The 20,934-nt window shown below is 53.8% G+C and overlaps 2 protein-coding genes across 4 annotated transcripts in view; one reads left to right on the plus strand and one right to left on the minus strand.

Annotated features, from left to right (window-relative positions):
• Nucleotides 1–10,658, plus strand: part of Rfx1 (regulatory factor X1) — a 30,231-nt gene extending 19,573 nt beyond the window's left edge. For 2 of the 3 annotated variants that reach the window (XM_021220086.1, XM_029532428.1), the window contains 13 exons: nucleotides 1,343–1,709; nucleotides 3,715–3,896; nucleotides 4,556–4,675; nucleotides 4,967–5,079; nucleotides 6,113–6,231; nucleotides 6,358–6,467; nucleotides 6,553–6,704; nucleotides 6,784–6,881; nucleotides 8,393–8,542; nucleotides 8,616–8,824; nucleotides 9,059–9,212; nucleotides 9,291–9,336; nucleotides 9,464–10,658. In XM_021220086.1, the coding sequence (XP_021075745.1) occupies nucleotides 1,343–1,709; nucleotides 3,715–3,896; nucleotides 4,556–4,675; nucleotides 4,967–5,079; nucleotides 6,113–6,231; nucleotides 6,358–6,467; nucleotides 6,553–6,704; nucleotides 6,784–6,881; nucleotides 8,393–8,542; nucleotides 8,616–8,824; nucleotides 9,059–9,212; nucleotides 9,291–9,336; nucleotides 9,464–9,633 (1,990 nt within the window). In that variant the 3' untranslated portion in view covers nucleotides 9,634–10,658. The remainder of the gene's footprint in view (nucleotides 1–1,342; nucleotides 1,710–3,714; nucleotides 3,897–4,555; nucleotides 4,676–4,966; nucleotides 5,080–6,112; nucleotides 6,232–6,357; nucleotides 6,468–6,552; nucleotides 6,705–6,783; nucleotides 6,882–8,392; nucleotides 8,543–8,615; nucleotides 8,825–9,058; nucleotides 9,213–9,290; nucleotides 9,337–9,463) is intronic. The other variant, XM_029532427.1, reaches the window with a different exon arrangement.
• An 84-nt stretch (nucleotides 10,659–10,742) lies between these two features.
• Dcaf15 (DDB1 and CUL4 associated factor 15) lies at nucleotides 10,743–17,583 on the minus strand. Its single transcript, XM_021220387.2, has 12 exons — nucleotides 17,409–17,583; nucleotides 15,775–15,872; nucleotides 15,565–15,700; nucleotides 15,008–15,114; nucleotides 14,776–14,915; nucleotides 14,520–14,690; nucleotides 12,191–12,625; nucleotides 12,015–12,106; nucleotides 11,801–11,929; nucleotides 11,640–11,725; nucleotides 11,389–11,493; nucleotides 10,743–11,305 (listed from the first exon to the last, which is right to left on the minus strand). Exons 1-12 carry the CDS (start codon nucleotides 17,538–17,540, stop codon nucleotides 11,134–11,136), a joined length of 1,803 nt encoding a protein of 600 aa, XP_021076046.1. The 5' UTR covers nucleotides 17,541–17,583; the 3' UTR covers nucleotides 10,743–11,133.
• Between the last annotated feature and the right edge of the window lie 3,351 nt (nucleotides 17,584–20,934).

The following is a 20,934-nucleotide window of genomic DNA, read 5'->3' on the forward strand; positions in this document are numbered from 1 at the left end:
TGTGTGTGTGTGTGTGTGTGTGTGTGTGTGTGTGTGTGTATGCGCGCACACGTGTACAGTGCCAATGCCAACACTGGAGCCTGTTTGCTGTGTGGGCTTTGGTGGTCAACCCCAGGTCTTCGGCCTTGGTGGCAAATGCCCCCACCCACTGAGCCACCTGCAAGGCTCAAGTTTTCTTGCTTTAATCACTGACATATTGGGAGAGCTCAAAGATCAAAAGTGAGAGATGACCCTGCCTGTCCCCTTCCCACAGAGCCTTCTGCCTGCACACAGGGTGGTCTTTTCCTCATCCCAACCTCTCATTTCTGGCTGTCCATCGCGCCAAGTGGAGGACTCAAGGCAGTCATGGTCTTTCTCCTCTCCCTGCCTCATCTGCTCTAGTCTGCAGCCTGCAGAGATGGGCCCAAATGTTAGGGCAGCTTGCTTGCTACAGTTGCACCTCTTAGATCGCGGCTTGTTACCCTGTGCAGTACTCAGTACTTGTTCTGGGTTAGAGGGGCAGCTCCCTGGCAGGAAGAGGCTGCCCCCTGCCTGCCCTGTAGTCCTTTGTTCTTTGCCTTCCCTCCTGTATCTCCCTTCCCTGGACTGAGGACTGTTTGTCATTGTTGCTGAAGGAATTGCGTGTATGTTCTGAGTTCTGGACCCTGCCTTGTTTTCTTCTCTTCTGCAGTAAGGAAAGTGTTTCCTGTGCTGGAGTGCTGTGGCTCAGTACCCAGCAAGGGAAGTGCTTCCTGTGCTGGAGTGCTGTGGCTCAGTACCCAGTGAGGGAAGTGATTCCTGTGCTGGAGTGCTGTGGCTCAGTACCCAGCGAGGGAAGTGCTTCCTGTGCTGGAGTGCTGTGGCTCAGTCAGTACCCAGCGAGGGAAGTGATTCCTGTGCTGGAGTGCTGTGGCTCAGTACCCAGCGAGGGAAGTGCTTCCTGTGCTGGAGTGCTGTGGCTCAGTACCCAGCGAGGGAAGTGCTTCCTGTGCTGGAGTGCTGTGGCTCAGTGCCCAGCGAGGGCTGGTATGATGGCTCAACAGTGCTTGCTGCTGGGCCTCACAGTCTGAGTTCAGTCTCCAGGACCCACAGTGGAAGGAGAGCCCCCCGACTCCCACAAGTTGTCTCTGACCTGTGCGTGTATGCCACGGCACATGTGTGCCCCTCTCCAAGTAATAAGTTAACATAAAGACATGTTTTAGAAAACAAGAAAGTGGTTGCCCACCCAGTGCTCAGGCCATCCCCAGTCCCTTATACATGAAGGTGCCACACTGGTGTTTCTGTGGCTTCGCTGGTCCTCTCCTAGAACCCCTGCTTCCTTGTACAAGATGGTGACCATTGCTTCCTGTGTGCTTCTTGGCAGCCGCCCTAGCACCTACCAGTACCCTGAGACACCTATCTACACGCAGACGGCAGGCACCAGCTACTATGAGGCTTCAGGCACAGCTGCCCAGGTCAACACGCCGGCTACTTCCCAGACGGTGGCCAGCAGCGGCTCAGTGCCCATGTATGTGTCCGGCAGCCCAATTGTCGCCAGCTCATCCAGCAGCGAGGCTGGGGCCAGCAACAGCAGTGTGGGCGCAGCGGGCAACGGGGGAGGCGGCAGCAGTGGCGGCGGCAGTGGCGGCAGTGGCGGCAGTGGAGCAGGCACCTACGTGATCCAAGGCGGCTACATGCTAGGCAATGCCAGCCAGTCTTACTCCCACACCACCCGTGCCTCACCAGCCACAGTAAGTGTTCGCCTTATTCAGAGGTAGGAGGGGAACACGCGAGAGGAAAACCTGGCAGTAGTTTGAGAACAGAAGTTTGACCCAAGGCATAGCTCATTGATCTGGTGCTCACCTGACCTAGGGCCTGGTCTCATCTATGGGGTAGCCTTAGGTGTTGCTCAGTCACTCTGCACCTCAGCTGCTATGTGACGCTCTGGGGACAGTTGCAGAAATGCCCTTAGTCAGAACTGGTGGTGGCCTGATAGGAAGTGAGAGACTCCTAGAATCGCAGTGGCAGAGCCGAAGTCAGCCCAAGTTGGGCTCATTATCAGTCAGGACCATGGATGGGGTCAGAGCACTGCGCCCTCCACGTGACAGTGCTTCCTGGCTGCTGGTCTTCACTAGTTTAGTCTATTTAAAAAACCACTGCTGCAAACCTTCTGATTTCTCAACCCTGTGGGTCCTCCGGTGCAATGAGCAGGTCTGCTGAGGAGGTGCGAGGTGTTTGTGCCTGGACTGGACGCCTCTCACCCTCAGTTCCTGTTGAACCCTGGGGCTAAGGCCCTGAGAAGCTGTGTTGTGGGCTTCTCCTTTTTCAGTTTTATTTGAGAGACTTATAGGTTCACAGGAAGCTATAAATAAGGTACCAAGCCCTAGCGGGGTGGCCCGTGCTTGTGTGACCCAGCACTGGGGAGGCAGAAGCATGAGCACGGGTATGAGGCTCCAGAGTCTGAGCTGGGAGGGGTACACAGCGTGGCCTTCTCTCATGACTCAGGAGGCAGAGGCCCTGGCTACTAAGCCTGACTACCTGAGTTCAATCCCTGAAAGCTACGTGGTGGCCAAGACCCAGCTCCTGACTCTCACACAGACACTCTCTACACAAAAGAAGTAAATAAATGTAGTAGGACAGTGAACAGAAAGGGGCTAAGAATGGCCCAGGGTCAAGTGCCTGCTGTGAGAACAAGAGGTTCTGAGTTTGGATTCCCCAGCAGGTCACAGCCTGTAAGCCCAACACTAGGAGGAGCAGAGATGGAGAGACATCTGGGGCTCACCCACAGCCAGCCAGATATAAACTCCAGGTTCAGTTTGAGAGGCTGTCTTAAAAAATCCAAGGTGGGGCAGGAGAGATGGCTCGTGGATGGGAGCAGCTGTTCTTCCAGAGGACCCAGGTTCGAGTTCCAGTGCCCACATGGCGCCTCACATTGTCTGTAACTCCCTAGGAGATCTGACACCTTCTTCTGGCCCCTTTGGGGATAGGGCATGTATGAGGTACATACATACATATAGGCAGAACACACACATAAAGTGAAATTGAACAACAAAAACAAGTAACTGAGTTAAGCAACACCAGGAACGGAGCAACCGAGGAAAACATCAGCTGCCGACCTTTGGCCCCCACGCTTGTACCCGTGAACACTTACATAATAAACAAAAGCAGTGTTAATAACGAGGTCTGTTAAATATCCATGCACCCTTCACTGGGCTCCTTACTTAGTCGTCCCACTTCCCTAACAGAAAACATCCAATCCAGAAATCTCAGTTTGGGACCAGGAATGGCTTCTGTCTATTGTTTTTGAAACAGAATCTCCCTTTGTAGTCCAGTCTTAAACTTGTGGTTCTTCTGCCTCGGTTTCCCCAGTGTTGGGAGTTTAGGTATATTTTCACCCTCTTCTACCTCACTTTCAGCATCTTGAGCCCCTTTAGGAACATGAATTTGTTTTCAGTCTATAATGCTTCCCATCTTTATTACCTTACTCCTAGGATGTTCTGCAGGGACTCTTATTCTGTGACCTTGGGAGACTGAATTTTCATCCCACATATATTAACAACTTTGTCTTTACATAGCTGCATGTGGCTAGTAGCAAGTGTATCGGTCAGTGCCGTTCTAGAAGACTGTAGTCCCCAGGAATACTGTGACAGGATATGTGACTTACAGCTGGCCAGGGTGGCTTTCAGAACCACTGTGGAAAGCAGTTGCTGAAAGCAACAGACTGTGAGCACTACCCGGTCTTCTCGTGCGCTCCAGGTCCAGTGGCTCCTGGATAATTACGAGACCGCTGAGGGCGTGAGTCTGCCAAGGAGCACCCTCTACTGCCACTACCTGCTGCACTGCCAAGAGCAGAAGCTGGAGCCAGTTAATGCCGCCTCTTTCGGCAAGCTCATCCGCTCGGTATTCATGGGTCTGCGCACGCGCCGCCTGGGCACCAGGTTTGCCCCGCCCCCTCCACTCTCATCTGCCCTTAGCCAGGAGGGCGTACACTCTGCCCACGTGGCCCACCTCAACTCCAAGGGGGTCTTGAACCACAGGGCAAGGACCCTCTTGCACCTTGTTAACTCCCTTGCTCAGCCCTGCTTGTGCCTACCCTGGGGACAAAGCGGGGCCTTTCCTGTACTTTACCCCATCTCCTTAGTCAGCGATCTCTTGGTTCCTGCTCATCTCGTCTAGAAAGTTGCTCAGGCATCATTGCATGCATGCATTTATTTGTTCATTCATGTTACCCATCGGCCATGAACTTCATCCCCGTGTCTCAGTTTTCTCATGTCTGTCTAGACTGTCAGGAGCACCCTTCATGGGACAGAGACAAAGCAAAGTGGGGCTACTTGCTTACCAGTACAAGCACCTCACATGTCCTATGACCAACAGCCTCCTGTCTGCCAAGTGTGTGCCTGGTATCAGAGTTAGCAGCAGGCAGTTACTGATACTGCCATGTCCGTGACCACTCCTGGCATACAATGCCATGTTGTTCAGCTCATTTGGCAAGCTTTCTCTGTCCAGGCCCCTAAATGAGAGGAATACATGAGACCCCCCCTCCCCCAGTGTCCCACCTGCCCAGCTGGTAAAGCGCTTCACCCCACCCTCTTCCCAGGGGCAACTCTAAGTACCACTATTATGGCCTGCGGATCAAAGCCAGCTCACCCCTGCTGCGGCTGATGGAGGACCAGCAGCACATGGCCATGCGGGGNCAGCCCTTCTCCCAGAAACAGAGGTAGGGGCCTCCCGCTCTGGAACTGAGCAGGGGCTGCGAAGTTGGCTGTACCATACCACTTGACCATGCCCTAGACAACGTTCATCAGTCTGCCCAACCCCAGCCTGATGACTCATCAGTTTATCACCTACTCCCCAGCCACCCCTCCATCAGTCCTCACCTCTTACCCACCCCTCACCCCAGCCCATCCCCACACAGCTGGGTTATTCCCCCCCACCACCAGGTGGCTTGACTCCCCCTCCCCCAGCTGGCCATTTCCCCACCAGCACCCCACTACCCCTTCCCCTCCAGGCTCAAGCCCATCCAGAAGATGGAGGGCGTGGCCAACGGTGTTGCNGTGGGGCAGCAGAGCACAGGGCTGTCAGACATCAGCGCCCAGNTGCAGCAGTACCAGCAGTTCCTGGGTGAGAGCCGATGGGCAGGGCAGGGTAGCCTGCCCAGGGGACTCAGGAGGGTCCATGGGGGAGTCTGGTGTATATTCAGACTTGCTTGTTTCTGTCTTTATGGGATTGTTCTAGCCCCAGAAACCTCCCAAAATCTCCCAACCCCGTTTTGGGGGGTTGTTTTTTTTTGTTTGTTTTTTTTGTTTTTTCAGACAGGGTCTCATATAGCCCTGGCTAATCTGGAACTCACTGTATAGACCAGGCTGGCCTCCAACTCACAGAGATCTACCTGCCTCTGTGCCCTAAGAGCTGGGATTAAAGGTGTATGCTTCCATGCTGGCCTATCCCATACTTGGGAGACCTGGTCTTACAGTATGTTCAGGGCTGACTTGGAATTCGTGACCCCTCTGCCTCAGCCTCCACAGCGCTGAGGTCTCAGGTTGTGCACCACCCCATTCCTCTCAGTAGTCGGTGGTTCTTGTTTATGTGCCCCCAGTGAAGCCATTACCGTGAAGGTGATGCCACCCTTGCTGGCATGCAACCATGTCTCTCTGAGTAGGATTAGTAACTGAGAGGGCAAATGTGTGTGCCCATGGTGTGTGCTCAGCTTTTACAAACACTAAAGATGCAAAAAAGGGAAATCAAGGCTTGATGGTGACACTGACAGCTGCTAAGAACAGCCTGATGGGTGGACAGTGACACCATGGCTGGGGAGATGATGCCACAGAGTTGTGTGGTAGCCTACATCTCTGGTAGCCTACAAATAGGGCCTTTAGGCACCTGCACTCTCTGTGGGGAGGCTGCCTGTACCAAGCGACTAAGGATCAGCGAGAACCAGAGGTCATCAGCCGGCCAGGGCTGGCAGAAGCACCACATATGATCTGTGCAGGAGGCTGTGGGACCCCAGGCCAATAGTTGATCCTGCTTGAGCTTAGCTATTCACTCCATACATGGGATCCACACATGTTAGAAAGGTGACAGGTGACCAGAACCCCAAAGGAAGCAAGAGAGGTAGGCAGGTGGACACGGGTCCTCATAGTGCCTTCACTCCTAGATGCCTCCAGGAGCCTGCCTGATTTTGCTGAGCTGGACCTCCAGGGCAAAGTGCTGCCCGAGGGCATCGGTCCTGGGGACATCAAGGCCTTCCAGGTCCTGTACCGGGAGCACTGTGAGGTAGGGCTTTCCAATGAGTGAGAGACCGAGTGGGCTAGCCTTAAATGCAAACTTGTCTTCTGCCCTGGGCAGGAAGCCCCATGATGACCGTTTGCCATTCCCCATTGCGAATTCCTGACCCTGCAGGCCATCGTGGACGTCATGGTAAACCTGCAGTTCANACTGGTAGAAACGCTGTGGAAGACCTTCTGGAGATACAACCTTAGCCAGCCCAGTGAGGCTCCACCACTGGCCGTGTGAGTCCCCAGGGTTCGGACAGAGGTGACCGCTGCGTGTGGGGAACACACATGCCCTTGACTGGGGTTGGGTGGGTTCCTACAGGCATGATGAGGCAGAGAAGCGGCTGCCCAGGGCCAGTCTGGTGCTCCTCTCCAAGTTCCAGCCTGTGCTCCAGTGGACCAAGCACTGTGACAACGTGCTGTACCAGGGCCTGGTGGAGATCCTCATCCCTGATGTGCTTCGGCCCATCCCCAGTGAGTGCTGGTGACAGCCCCCCTCCCTGGAAGTCAACCCTCCCCCACTTACCCTGACCAGCACCCCCATCTTCTACAGGTGCCTTGACCCAAGCAATCCGGAACTTTGCTAAGAGCCTGGAGAGCTGGCTCACCCATGCCATGGTGAACATCCCTGAGGAGATGCTGCGGGTGAAGGTGAGTGGGCAGGGCAACAAGGCTGCAGCACTGGGTGGAATGTTTGTCTGCATATCTGCCGTGGGCTTGTGAAGACTTCCCCTACAAGGGCCTTAGGGCTGGCTCCAGGCATTCTATATACCCGGGACCCATATCTGAAAGTCTCCCAGGGTTTTAGTACTTAAGACATTCTATCTTCTGTCTGTCTGTCTGTCTATCTATTATCTATCATCTATTTACCTATTTATTAAGACACAGCCTTACTATGTAGCCCTGGTTGGCCTAGAACTCTTCTAGACACCAGAGTCACCTGCCCCTGCCTCCTGAGTGCTGGGATTAAAGGTGTGGCCCACCATGCCTGGCAAGCCTGTGTTTGAGGCTGCTGATTGAAATAGTGATTTACAACTTCAGTTGTATGTAGCGCTCGCTCAGCGGTGCATTCTTAATCTAGTTTGTGCAGGCCTTGGGTCGAAGCCTCAGCACTAGGAGGCAGAGCTTTGTTGTTGTGTCTTTCACTGAAATGGCATGAGCTGAGCATGAAGACGCGTTCCTGTAACCTAGCACAAAGGGTGAGGTCCACCAAGGGCTGAGCCTAGCCTGGGCTACATAGCAAACTCCTGCCTCAAAGGGGGAAAACCAAACCACCCCAGTGATTGGGGGTGGGGCAGGGAGTGTGCTCAGTGGATTCACACTGCCTTAGTGTGAATGTGGAGCTGAGTTTGATCACCATCACACAAAAAAAAAAGTTAAAGAAAAGTGCAAGTCAGAGCCAGGGAGATGGCTCAGTGCACAGAAGTACTTGCCTTCCACGAAAGGAAGCTGAGTTTGGTCCTGGGATCCACATGATGGATGGAGAGAATTCACTCACTACCAAAACTTGTCCTCTGACTTTCGAGAGTGGGCTATCACACAGATACACAAAAATAAGCAGGGTGTGGTGCCGCATGCCTTAATCCCAGTGTGCAGGAGGCAGGGGCAGGCTTATCTTTTAGTTTAAGATCAGCCTGGTCTACAGAGTGATTAGACCAAGGCTATTACAGAGAGAAACATTGTGTCAAAAAACAACAAAAACCCTAAATGCACAAAATAAGTAGGAAATTAGCTGCTGGTGGTGGCCCACACCTTTAATCCTAGCGCTCTGGAGGCAAAGGCAAGTAAAGTTTGAGGTTAGACCAGTCCAGGACAGCCAGGGCTACACAGAAAAACCCTGTCTCAAAAAACCAAAATGGAGCCGGGCATGGTGACGCACGCCTTTAATCCCAGCACTTGGGAGGCAAAGGCAGGCGGATTTCTGAGTTCGAGGCCAGCCTGGTCTAGAGTGAGTTCCAGGACAGCCAGGGCTGCAGAGAAACCCTGTCTCAAAAACAAAACAAAACAAAACCAAAATGGATGGATTGATTGCTGGTCACCATGCCAACACAGTAAGTTGAATGTTTGATCCACACCAGTACTGGAGATACACACGCCCTTCAAGTGAGGATGGGCCTGGTGGGGTTTGTGTGGAAGCCTCTAGCCTGCCATCTCCCATGCAGGTGGCAGCAGCTGGCGCCTTCGCACAGACGCTACGGCGCTACACATCACTCAACCACTTGGCGCAGGCAGCGCGGGCAGTGCTGCAGAACACTGCGCAGATCAACCAGATGCTAAGCGACCTCAATCGCGTGGACTTCGCAAATGTCCAGGTGAGCACCATTGGGGCTGGGACAGGAGGGAGCGATGGGAGAGACGGCTGAGCGGCTGCCTGCTGCGCCCCAGGAGCAGGCCTCGTGGGTGTGCCGCTGCGAGGACCGTGTGGTGCAGCGTTTGGAGCAGGACTTCAAGGTGACGCTGCAGCAGCAGAACTCACTGGAGCAATGGGCAGCCTGGCTGGACGGCGTTGTGAGCCAGGTGCTCAAGCCCTACCAGGGCAGTTCCGGCTTCCCCAAGGCGGCCAAGCTCTTCCTCCTCAAGTGGTCCTTCTACAGGTGCGCGCCTGTGCAGCCGGGTCCTGGCTGGGAGGGCTGAGACCAGGGGCATCCCAGTGTGTTAGAGAAGACCTTCCTTCAAAGGTGCGCCTGCTATGAGTGGTGGGTAGGGCTAGGGAAAGCCCATTAGCTCGAAAGACACTGGGGAAAACAGCAAGGACCCAGCACGCCTGTCAGCAGCAGAGTAGGGTGAACAGCCCCGACATCTGACAGTCTCTTGGTCACTGCCCTCAGCTCCATGGTGATCCGGGACCTGACCCTGCNCAGTGCTGCCAGCTTCGGCTCCTTCCACCTCATCCGGCTGCTCTATGACGAGTNCATGTACTACCTGATCGAGCACAGAGTGGCCCAGGCCAAGGGCGAGACCCCAATCGCAGTCATGGGAGAGGTGTGCATGGTGAGGGACTAGGGACGTGGGCAGGTACCAGGTAGTAGAGCCCTGACTTTCTCCTTTTTCTTCTTCCAGTTTGCGAATCTGGCCACCTCGCTGAATCCCCTGGACCCTGACAAAGGTAGCCATGAATGTCCTCACCTAGAGTCTGGGTTCCAGGAGTGGGGCAGATGATGGGGTAGGCCAAGTGTCCCTGGAAATTTCAGTCTGTGGCTGAGCTGGGCCTGGTGTGTGTCCCTGTATCCCAGATGAGGAAGAGGAGGAGGAAGAGGAGAGTGAGGATGAGTTGCCACAAGACATCTCGCTGGCGGCCGGCAGCGAGTCTCCCGCACTAGGCCCAGAAGCTCTGGAGCCACCAGCGAAACTGGCGCGGACTGACACTCGAGGCCTCTTTGTGCAGGCCCTGCCCTCCAGCTAAGCCTGAGACCTCCCTGCACCCCTCCACCTGCCCAGCCTGCTGCTGCCCCTTCAGGCCAGGGGCTGGTCCTTCAGTTTTTGTGCTTCACTGTTACCCTTCCAGCACATGCCAGAGCTGGAGAGGGTCCCTCCCCCCTCTCCCCCTACAGGGAAGGCTAGGAGTCTCCCCTCATGGGGCTGGTACAATCATGGGCGGGGCTGGGCAGAACCGAAGCTGCAAACCCTGACACAAAAGACGTGCCTTAAGGAACCTGCCTAGGTGTCCCTCTTTGCTGCCCCAGCTCACAGCCCTACCCCCCACCACTACCACCCCAGAGGGCAGCGAGCCAGCTCCTCCCCTGCGGAACTGTTAACTTATCCTGCTCTCTGGCTTTGCACAGCCTGCTTGGGCAGACACAGGTGGGTAGCACCTTGGGACCCCCACCGTCAGCAGCAGTACCCCACTGCTCCCATTTCTTGGTATTAAGTGCAATTAAAGCTGTGGGTGTTGCACCTTCTCCAGAGCTGGGTTCTCCTGGCCCCGCAGCCCAGAGAGGGGCATATTGTGAAGGGCCCCGGCCTCCAGCTTCCAAAGAGGAGCATCTGGCTGGCTGCAGGGCCAGGTGCTCCAGACCCGAGGCCTCGCCCTGCGCCTTCCACCCCATCAGCTTGTGACCGAAACCTGCTCCCAGAGATGCTTCTCCTCTGTGCAGTGCCCCTGATCCCTGTAACTATTGTGATTAGTGAGTGCCGCTTGAGCGGAGTCAGTAACTTGTTGGGTTTTTTTCCAACCATCATGGCCTTATCCGTCCCCCGTTTTCTCAGTGTCTTCAATCTGTGATAGATGTTTATGGAGAAAAAGCAAATCTGCCCTGTTGTATAGAAATCCCTATTTTGTGTGCTCCGCGTGCTCCAGCTTTTGGGGTGGTCCTGCACACTCCCCATGGGCCTCCCTTCCCAGTGCTCAAAGTATCCACGNGCGTGGTAGTTTAGTGTGCTGTTTTCTACCTTTTGTAGTCTTTCTTAAAACAATAAATACTGCTGTGATCTTTGTCTACTGATGACGAGAGCAGGGTTAGGTGGGGCGTGTGTGTGGAGTGGTGCACTGAGGACAGAACGGGACACCAGCCAGGTCAGAAATAAAGCATTTAGTACATTGGATCTGGGCGAGGCCACCACGGGGCTCCCCCCCACCCCCAAGGTGAGGGAGGCTGGAACCACTGGCCACCCTAGGGGGCTACTCTTGTAGCCAAGGACAAGGGCCAGAGTGCAGGAAGCAGGACTGGGCTTCGCTGGGGCAGGCCAGGCCTAAGGGGCTCCTCTCTCTGCCTTTCCCAACTTAAATAGGCATAAATAAAGACACATCCAGACTCTCGGGCCACCAGAGGCTGCTGCGCCAGTCCCATCCAACCTGCAACCTAACACTAGTGCCGGTTGTGGCCCTTGTAGGGCCAGCCCAGGAAGGCGGTCCTCTCCGGGCCCGTGGAGGTAGTTGGAGTCAGGGTCCAGGGCAGTCCAGCCCTCACAGCACAATCCAAGTGTACCGCTCACTGTCTGCCAGAACCTTCAGTGAGCACCCTTTGTGCAGTGCCTCATTTGTCATCCTGTTCACATAGCGGCCACTGCTCTCTGGCACCAGCCATTTCATGACCATGTCCACACAACTCTTTCGGTAGGAGCTCCAGACACTGCCACTGGGGACCAGTTAAATGAGTGAAGAGGAACTTTCCTGACAACCACCAGGGTTCCCTGGCAAGTCACTCTTGCCTCGCCTCACCTGGTCTGTCCTTTGACCTCCGTGAGATCACCCACGCTGACTGTCTCAAAGATGCCTGTGTTGAGGTCCCAGGCCACCTTGAGACTTGTGTGATAAGTCTTGGGTCTGTGGTGGTGGAGGACAAGAGGGTGGGCTGGTGAGTCCCTTGCACTGGCTCTCACTGCCCCAGTGACAGCACGGGCTCTTCAGGTTGTATCTGTTCTCCCTGTACATCCTGCACAGAAGGTCCGCCAAAGGACCCCGCTACTCACCGAAGCTGGCCCTCCTCAGTGGGGGCTGGGAAGGCCAAGAGCAGCAGGCCAATGTTGATCAGGACCTGGTTGGTTTCTGGGCAGACCTGGGAGCAGGCAGTGACAGTTACAGACATCCTAGAGTGGGAACACTCCTGCCTCCTGCTATGCCCCAGCCTCACCTCCAAGATGACTATGTCATAGTCACTGAAAGAGCAGAACTGGTGACCCCAGGTGGCATCATGGCGGATGACCTCGTTGATGACATACTCGAAGTCCAGGGTAAGCTGCTCCACTGTCAGGTACTGGCCCTGGGGATAGATGGCAGAGAGCTAGGGGTAGCGCCAACCACCCCCAGATCCTGGGTCACCCACAGCTTGCATCATGGCTACCCACCTGCATGTCTGTCCGCTCTCGCATGGGCCGTAAGTTGCGGCCACGGAGATCAGTCACCACAAAGGGCAGGGAGATCTTGTCATCCTCAAACTCTGGGGAGGCAGGCACAAGGTAGGAGAAGGCCAGTGGTCCTCTTGGGACTGCCCCATCCCAGATCCTGTCCCAGGAAGGCTCACCATCCTCAGGCTCTGTCCCTTCCCCAGACTGTAACACATAGTGCAACTTGGTGTAATTGATGTAGCCAGGCTCAGGGGCAGTGGTCTCTGCAGCAGAAGGACTGTCCCTGGGTACCACTTCCCCACTTGGGGCTTGCGGCTCTAAAGATGGGCGGCAGCGGCTGCTTGAGGGCCCCAAGCCAGAGGGCAGCCGAGTTTCCTCCAAGGGACTACCCTTGGCCTCTTTGGCCCTGCGGAAGATGTCAGCTACAAACTCCTTGGCCTTAGCAATGGCTGGTGAGGGCTCAGGGGCTCCAGAGGGCTGGACTGGGACCACCTCAACACCAAGGCTGGGGAAGGCTGGGGCTGCCTCAGGGCTCCAGGGTCCTGGAGAGCTGGGTGGGGCTGGGGGCAAAGCTGTATGGTCATACAGGATTTGGCAGAAACTGCTGTCACCTGCAAAAAAAAGCATGAAAAGTGGGCTTTGTCACCACAGTTCAAAGCCTGGATTAGAAGCCCACCTGAAGGAGCCCCTGAGAGTCAGGCTGAGCCCTTGGCAGGGCATGAGTTCAGAAAGCACATACATTCTGAACACAGAGCAGACCTATGCAGACATGCATTCATTCAGGACTTTTAAAAAGTATGCTGGGAGTAGAACCCAGGGCCTTTCTCATGCCATGCTGGCACGCAAACCTCATCTGAACATTTTTCATGCTACTCAGAAAGGACACAGCAAATGAGATGCACGGAGCTTTGCCCGCAGAGTGCGGTCTGCAGGGAGAAGAGGTAAGAGCTAACTGAGTTCTCCTAACCAGACCAGACCAGCACAAGCAGACAGGCCAAATTTACTGGAGGAACCTAACAAGCCACCAAGGAGTGCCACACCCCTCCCTATGAGCGGCACTACGCCTCTCAGGCTTTTGTCCAAGGGATCACGATGGGACACTCATGAAAGAAGTAAGTTAAAACTGCTTGGCGTAAACTTCTGGGATAAAGCCAATGCAGAATGCAGGTCCCTCAGTCCTCGCTGGGGCCTCGTATGCGAGGCTCATGGTCAGCAGGTGGCACAGCCTTAGTAATGCTTAGATATCTCTTCCATAGTGACACAGGTGTCCAGAGAGGGCTGGGGAGAACTCAAACTGAGTTCCTGTCCCTTGCTGGTCAGCTTGGTCACATGCACTTGACCCTGCCTCTTACTTCCCCTGCCCCAGGGCAGCCACTTTAGTGGGAATAGTCTTGAGTTCTCCCAAAATCAAAACGTGTTATTAGTTATCCCAAAAGTAGTGCACAGCTACAGCTCTCTTCTGTGTCTGAGTCCAGCTGTAATATACATGTCATAGCCTTTCCCTGCTATTCCACAGGACACTGACCCAGTCCTCCTCCACCTCGGGAAGAGCACCAGGGCACCTGACTCTGCTCTGACCTGACCTCAGCTAGGCACTCCAGGCTTCCACAGGGAGGGAGGGAGCAGCGGGGCAGAGCTATGGTCAGACTCACTCTCGTCCTGCAGACACTGGCATCATCTACTTTCTAACATGTCACTCTATCAAGACAGAGAGAAATGGCTCAGCAGGTACAGTGCCTGCCACTGGGTATCTGAATCTGACTTCAAAATTCCTGGAATCCACATGATAGAAGAGAATGAATTCCTGAAATGCATATGAATACATGCATGCATGGACAAACATACACATGTTTAAGTAAGATAAAATAAAATGTAATTTAAAAAGTAAAAAGAAAAATACACCATGAAAGCCAGATATGGTGATATACACCTTTAATTCTAGCACTCAGGAGGCAGAGGTCTGTGAGTTCTAGACCAGCTAGGGCTTTATAGACATTGTCTAACAAAGGATATTCCAGGAAATTTGTTACTAGTATTCCCTGACACCAAGGATACAAGACAGCCGAGAATGTACTGACTATGCTCTAACGCTGACTGGGTGACACTGATCCCAGCACGGCCCACTGTCACACCATCCATGGAGGGATCCCAGAACGGCCCACTGTCACACTATCAACAATGTATAGACAAGGTCTTTCATTTTCATACACCAAAGCTGCACTGCTTAAGACATGTCCCTGTCCTTGGAGCATATTAACTGTACTTTGTCACATCGTCTTTTTTGTCATGCTGGGCAGGAAACAGTCATCCATGTGCTCAGTAACTGGACACTATGTGGAGCAGTCCCAGCAGCTCTTCCTGCCCGGGGTAAGAACCTCCAGCCCCACCCCTGCTAAAGCAGCCCTGGGTTGACTTCAAGTAGCTACAAGGCAGTCACTGAACGTTCAGCCTTCCCGCCTCCCAGCTACATAACCACGGTGATGTGACCTCTGGGCCAGGGCCTACCTGCTGAGTGGACAGAGACAGCACAGGCCACCAGGGAGTAGCTGGTGTTGAGCAGCACCACCTGATCCTTCTTGAGTTGGAAGGCGGGTTGGAAGGTGGGGAAGGGGTACACCACCTGGTATTTGGTGTGCAGCATGAAGCCGTGTCGCAGGCACTGTGCACTCGGGTCCCCTGCAGCAAGACACACTACAGCTCATTTCATGTCCCAGCAGTGGGCCGGCAGCCATGTCTCCCTCTAGGGCCCCCAGTGCCTCACCTGGGTGGGCACGACTGGCGTCCTGGCAGGCAGCACAGCGGCCCCGAGGTGGCACAGCCACAGTGCTGATGTAGATGTCACGATGATTCTCATCGCTCATCATCATCATGTTCATGAGCATCCCGTTGGCCGAGCGGGTGCTAGGGGTAGCACACCCTCAGCCTCAGGCCCATGGAGGGGCTGTGAGCCCACCCTACCTGCCCCACGCCACCCTGCCTGCCCCTAGTCTCACTTGAAACCAAACACGATGACCTTGGAAGCGTCACTAGGCCACTCACACACAGTCAGGTACAGGTCACTGTAGATCTCCTCGTCCTGGAAGAGCCGCACCTGCCGGACCTAAGCGGCATGCTCTGTCAGGGCGAGGCTAAGGAGAGGCTACAGCAGAAGCACCCTAGAAAAGGGCTCCCACCACAAGCGGCCCAGGCAGGCCTGAGCCAGAGAGCCCTGCGAGCTGGGGGGAACCTGACTGAATATATTACCTCTCTGCCCATGGGAACAGAAACTGAAGTAGCCCTACCGAGAGGCAGGGCTCAAGGAGGAACGCTAAAGCCACTGTGACAACCTGTGTGAATCTAAGAAACCTGCCTGCATCCTGGCCCAGGCCAAGGGTATCAGATGGGCTATATGTGAAACCTAAGCCAAGCGAAATCACCAGTTTGACCTAAAAAAATCAGCAACTCTACAAGGGTCACCCCACTGGTACATCACTGCCATTTACACACAGTCCCTGCTATCTGAAGGGTCAGCCCAGTGCAGGGCCTGCTGAAAGAGAAGGCCTAGTCCTACCAGCTTGAGTTTGCTGTGGACGTTGAACTCCCACCAGTAGAGGTGATATATGTAGAAGGAGAAATCGTCGTCCCCACTGCTGCTGGTGTAGGAGAGGACATAGCGGCCACACTTGGAAAATCCCAGGAAGATATGGCTGTGGGCAGAATGGGCAGGTGAGGATACTCCCACAGCCCGGCCTGCCACCACCCAGCCTAGCTCCAGCCTCACCCTGCATAGAGAAAATCCTCATCTACGATGTTCTTGAGGGACACGCAGACCCTGGGGGGTAGCTTCCGGAAAAGACGAGGTGAGAGCTGCCCACTGATCTGGGAAAGAGACAGCCAGGGCTCTTTAGCCAAGCGGCCTCCCCGGCCCACTGCTGGGGCAGATGGAGACACCAAAGCCGAGTGACCTTACGAAGCACCCCACCCCCACCAAGGACCCAGGCTACCTCCCAGCCGTAGCCCCGTTTGGATTCTGAGTCCTCCCAGCCGTAGCCCCACGTCTCCCTGTGGAAGGATCCCTCACTAAGACAACTGAGTCCTTCCTGAAAACTGACGCACGAGACGGGAGACCAAGATGTGTGTGGGGCGATGCATTTATCTGCCTGCTTCCAATTAGCCCACAAGGGGACCCATTTCTCTCTTTATAATGTAGTTATTGTGCAGACTACAACCCACAGTAGAGGTGAGGACAGCTTGCAGGAGTCTCTATGTCCTCTATATGGCTCCTGGGGATCACACACATCATTAGGTTTGGTGACAAGTGCCTGTACCTATGGAGTCTCTGAGCCTAAAGCTCCCAGTATTCCCAATGCTCCAATCCATTATTAAGAAAACCCCTTTCTTAATTAACTGCTACCTGCCAACCAACTGTCACACCCTAAAAACATCACCAAGGAAGGAGCTGAGGAAACAGGCATAAAGCTGATCACTGGGGAGCTATTCTGGCCTGCCTTCAAGAGATAGCCATCCAGTGGGAAAGAAGGCCTGGCACCTTGCCCCCAGTTCATCTCAACTCATGAAGGGAATGGCTCTGTCAGACAAGCCTTCCCGGGAGGATATAACCCTTGCCCAGGGAGTGTCTAGGCTAAGAGCAGAGCCACAGCCTTGCCTAGGGAGCACCAGTAAAAAGCACAGTTTGCCCTCACCCAGTTCCCAACTTCCTGTGCACATAGACAATCTTGCTCCACTGCTGCCAACCTAACAGATTATTCACATTCCTGTCCTTCCAGGTGTCCTCTGACATGGGAGACAGAGCCCTAAGTGGCTTCCCCTTTGAGAAGACCTGGCCCTACTCTGGAAACATGCCTCCATTCAATGAGTGAGACAAGAACTAGATATGGAGATGGTCGGTCAGAGCTTGGACAGACAGCATCAAACAGAGGATGCCCATTGTCGGTAGCAGGGGCTCACCAGGGGTGGGGGGCAAGCTCCAGCAAGGGGCAGCGTTCTGAAAAATCGGTCTAAGCCAAGGTCTCCTCTTCCTCCAGATTCCTCGGACAGCTTCTACAGTAACCCGCCCATCAGCCTCCATCCCCGTTCTTTCCTCCATGATTCTCCCCGGCCTCCGCCACCCAAGCCCCTTCCTTCTTCACTGATCTCGCCTAGCAGCCTTCATTCAAGGCCCCCTGCAGGTGACCCGCCAGGCTGGCTCCACACGAGTCACCAACCTCCGCCAGCCCGGCCCGCGCCTCAGCACCAGCCTCCACACCGCCAAACCCATCCCCATCCCCACTGCCCGGCCCGCCCAGCCCCCTCCCGGCCCCGCCCCCCACCTCGCCGCGCCGCCCTCCCTCGGCCGCCTCCCGCGTCCCCTCCTCCTCACACCCGGGCGCGCTCGCCTCGGACGCCAGGCCTCACCTTGACTCGCTCCAGCTGCTTGAGAACGTGTTCCCGCCGCCGCCCCACCGCCCGCTTCCCCCCGGTCCCCCCAGGGCCGCCGCCGGCGCTCCCGGCCCCGCTGTTCCGCTCCGATTTCGAGCTGGGCGCCATTTTCACCCCCTCCCTCCACTTCCGGAGCAACCGGTCCCTTAGCCCCGCCCCTGCCACTTTCTGATTGGCCTTTTCTCCTTACTGCGGCCGGCCGGTTGGGTGACAGCCGGCATTCCTTGTCTCTTCCCGCTACGCTTGTCCATCAAAGCTATCTCGGTTTTTGGTTGGTAAAGATGGTAACAGTTCCCGCCTTATTCCCGCCCTTCATTAAAGATAAACCACTCAGAAACCACTCTGGCACTCCTCGGCCAAAAAACTTCAACTGAATAGGCGAAGATTTCTGTCAGGCTTGACATTGACACGCCCCTTGAGTGGGTTTCCGTGGAGACCACTGGCCGTCCTGCGGCCTGTGGGCGGGGCTATGGGAACCTGTGGTCCATAAGGGCCAGAATCTTCAGCCCTGGCTTTGGCTCAGGCTGGGAGGGCCAAGGCCTGAGGAGCATCCCTGAGCCGCTAGGGAGGAGACCTGGAAAAGGCGGTGGGGAAAAGAATGGCTCGTTTTAAAACATCTTCCAGGCCGGGCGTGGTGGCTCACGCCTTTCCAGCACTCACTAGGCAGAGGCAAGTGGATCTCTTGAGTTTGAGGCCAGCCTGAGTGAGTTCTAGGACAGCCAGGGCTACACAGGGAGACTCTTGTCTCAGAAAAACAAAGAAACAAAACAAAGTGTCTTCCGGACGGCGATGACGATGATAGATAGCATCAGTCAGATACCATGCTGTTTTAAAAAAATTCATTTTCATGGGTCAGGCATGGTTCTGAGTTTGCACCTCCTGTGGAAAGCCTGTTAAGCCTATCATACAAATTAATGATGGTAATAAATATTACTGGACATGTCAGCTTCATGCACCAGTTTTGCGTACATTCACTCAATCTCTTCAACGGTCCTTTATTTTACACATGGAACAGGACATGGCACTTGTGTACCGAGGCTCCTGGCTGCTCCTTTTACAGTCACTTTCAGTTGATTGAGAACCCAGCTATCAGGACAGGTCATAAACAAGGAAATGAGTACTTGTCCTTGAATTCCAGGTATGGGTGGAAAGGCAGCTGAGTGGGAAGCAGCCTTGTGAAGGGGAGGAGGAGGAATATTCCAGCAAAGAGAAAGGATTCTGGAGAGGTTCAAGACTAAACTGCCATGATGTACGGATTAGTGGTGGGGACATGCTGAGAGACTGTTTGATCTCATCTTCATGCAAAGACTGGAGGGCTCACTAGCAGCCCCCCAGCATGGAGGAGAAAATATGACCCTGCATGTGCAGACCCAGCCTCAGCTGAATCATTGACTAGTGAACCCAGAGCAGGAGTGACCGGAGGGAAAGGAAGAGCAAGGAGGCAACGTGCATGCATGCGTGCATGCACGTGCATGTGTGTGTGCATGTGTGTTCACAGTGTGAGATGAGATTTGCCCATGAGAGTGTATGAAAAGACCAGAGGTCAAAAATGTTCTGTCATCCTCCACCTTAATTGAGGGGTGAGTTTTTTGTTTGTTTGGTTGGTTGGTTTTGGTTTTGGTTTCTGAGGGCCTCCCTGCATAGCCTTGGCTGACCTGGAGCTTGCTATGTAGACCAGGCTGGCCTCAAACTCAGAGAAAACCACTGCCTCCTGAGTCTTTCACTGAGCCTGGAGTTTGTGATTTCGGTTAAGAAACAGGGTCCACCCAAGGCTGCTGTAGTGGGGAATGAAACTTTAAGGAGAAACCTGTTTTACTGCCCCTCCTCATTTTCGGGACTTTCTGCTCCAGACACCCCTTCCTCCAGGAGGTGGGGCTTACTTGCCCCCTGGTATGGGCATTTAGATGAGTGTCTTTATAGAAGGAGGGGAGCTGGGCATGGTGATGCTGCCTACCTTTAATTCCAGTACTAGGGAAGGGCAGGGGCAGGTGGTCTGTGAGTTCTAGGCCAGCCTGGTCTACAGAGAGAGTCCCAGGCCTACCAGGATTACATAGTGAGACTGTATCAATCAGTGGATCAATAGCAAACAAAACGGAAAGTAAACAGAGGGCAGTAGATACTTGACCTGGCAGACAGCTCCTTAACCGAAAAGCAAAGTATGACTGTCAGCTGTGGGCCATGTTGCTCTCATGACACATAATAGGTCTGAAAAAAACACCATTTTGGTTTTTTCCTTTCTTTTAGTTTCTATGTTACTGTTGGTGTGTGTGTGTGTGTGTGTGTGAGTGTGTGTGTGAGTGTGTATGTATGTATGAGTGAGTGTGTGTGTATGAGTGAGTGTGTGTGTATGTGTGTGTGTGAGTGTGTGAGAGTGTGTGTGTGTGTGTGTGTGTGTGTGTGTGTGTGCAAGGACATTATGGCATGCTTCTGGAAGTCAGAAAGCAGCATTCATGATTGGGTCTCTCCTGTCTTGGATTCCTAGGTCTTTTATTTTGTTTGTTTATTTTATTTTACTTTTATTTTTGAAACAGGTTCTCAATACATAGCCCTGGCTGTGCTGGAATTCACCATGTAGACCAGGCTGGCCTTGAACTCAAAGAGCTGCCTGCCTCTGCCTCCCAAGTGCTGGGAGTGAAGATGCTGCTTACCACCGCGCCCAGTCAACCACGCCCAGCTGACCCTGCCCAGCCAACTCTTGGAATTGTGTTCTCTTGTCGGGCTTGTTTGACAAGTGCTCCCTAGCTTGCTTTTTTAAAAAATTAATTAATTAATTAATTAACTAATCAATTTAGAAGCCCTTACTATGTAGCCTTGCTGCTCTGGAACTTTCTATGTAAACCAGGTTGACTTGAATTTACAGAGATCCACTGGCCCCTATCTCCCAAGTGCTGGAATTAAAGCTAACCACCACCATATCCAGGCCCCTTCTTTATCTTAATTTAATTCTTCTTAGAAAGGGTCTTGCTGTGTGAGGCTGGCCTTCAACTATGGGTCCCCCTGCTTTGGCCTCTCCAATGCTAGAATGACAGAAACAAGCTACTACACATGGTTTCTAAGAATAATGTACCCTCTGATATTGTCCCTAAATTCTATAATCTAACCCTGAGAACACACCAAATATTTGTCCCTTATTCAAGAACATTCTATATAATAGATCAGAAATGAGCAGAGGCTAGATATGGTGGCCCAGGCCTGGAATCCCAGCATTTAAGAGGAACTGGGGAGATGTCTCAGTGCCTAAGATTGTTTGCTTCTCCTATGAAGGTCCTAAGTTCAGTTCCCAGTACCCACTGCTTGTAACTTCAGCTGGGGGTTGAAGGGGTTGGGGTTATCTAGTGCCCTCTTCTGGACTCAATAGGCACCTGCACTCACAAGCACACATACACACACACACACACACACACACACACACACATATGTAATTAAAAATAACTCAGTGTTCTTATTTTAAAAAAAGAAACCAAGTTGGGCAGTGGTAGCACAACTTAATCCCAGCACTCAG

The sequence above is a fragment of the Mus pahari genome, chromosome 20, assembly GCF_900095145.1.
Source record: "Mus pahari chromosome 20, PAHARI_EIJ_v1.1, whole genome shotgun sequence".
In the NCBI taxonomy this organism is placed as follows: domain Eukaryota; kingdom Metazoa; phylum Chordata; class Mammalia; order Rodentia; family Muridae; genus Mus; species Mus pahari.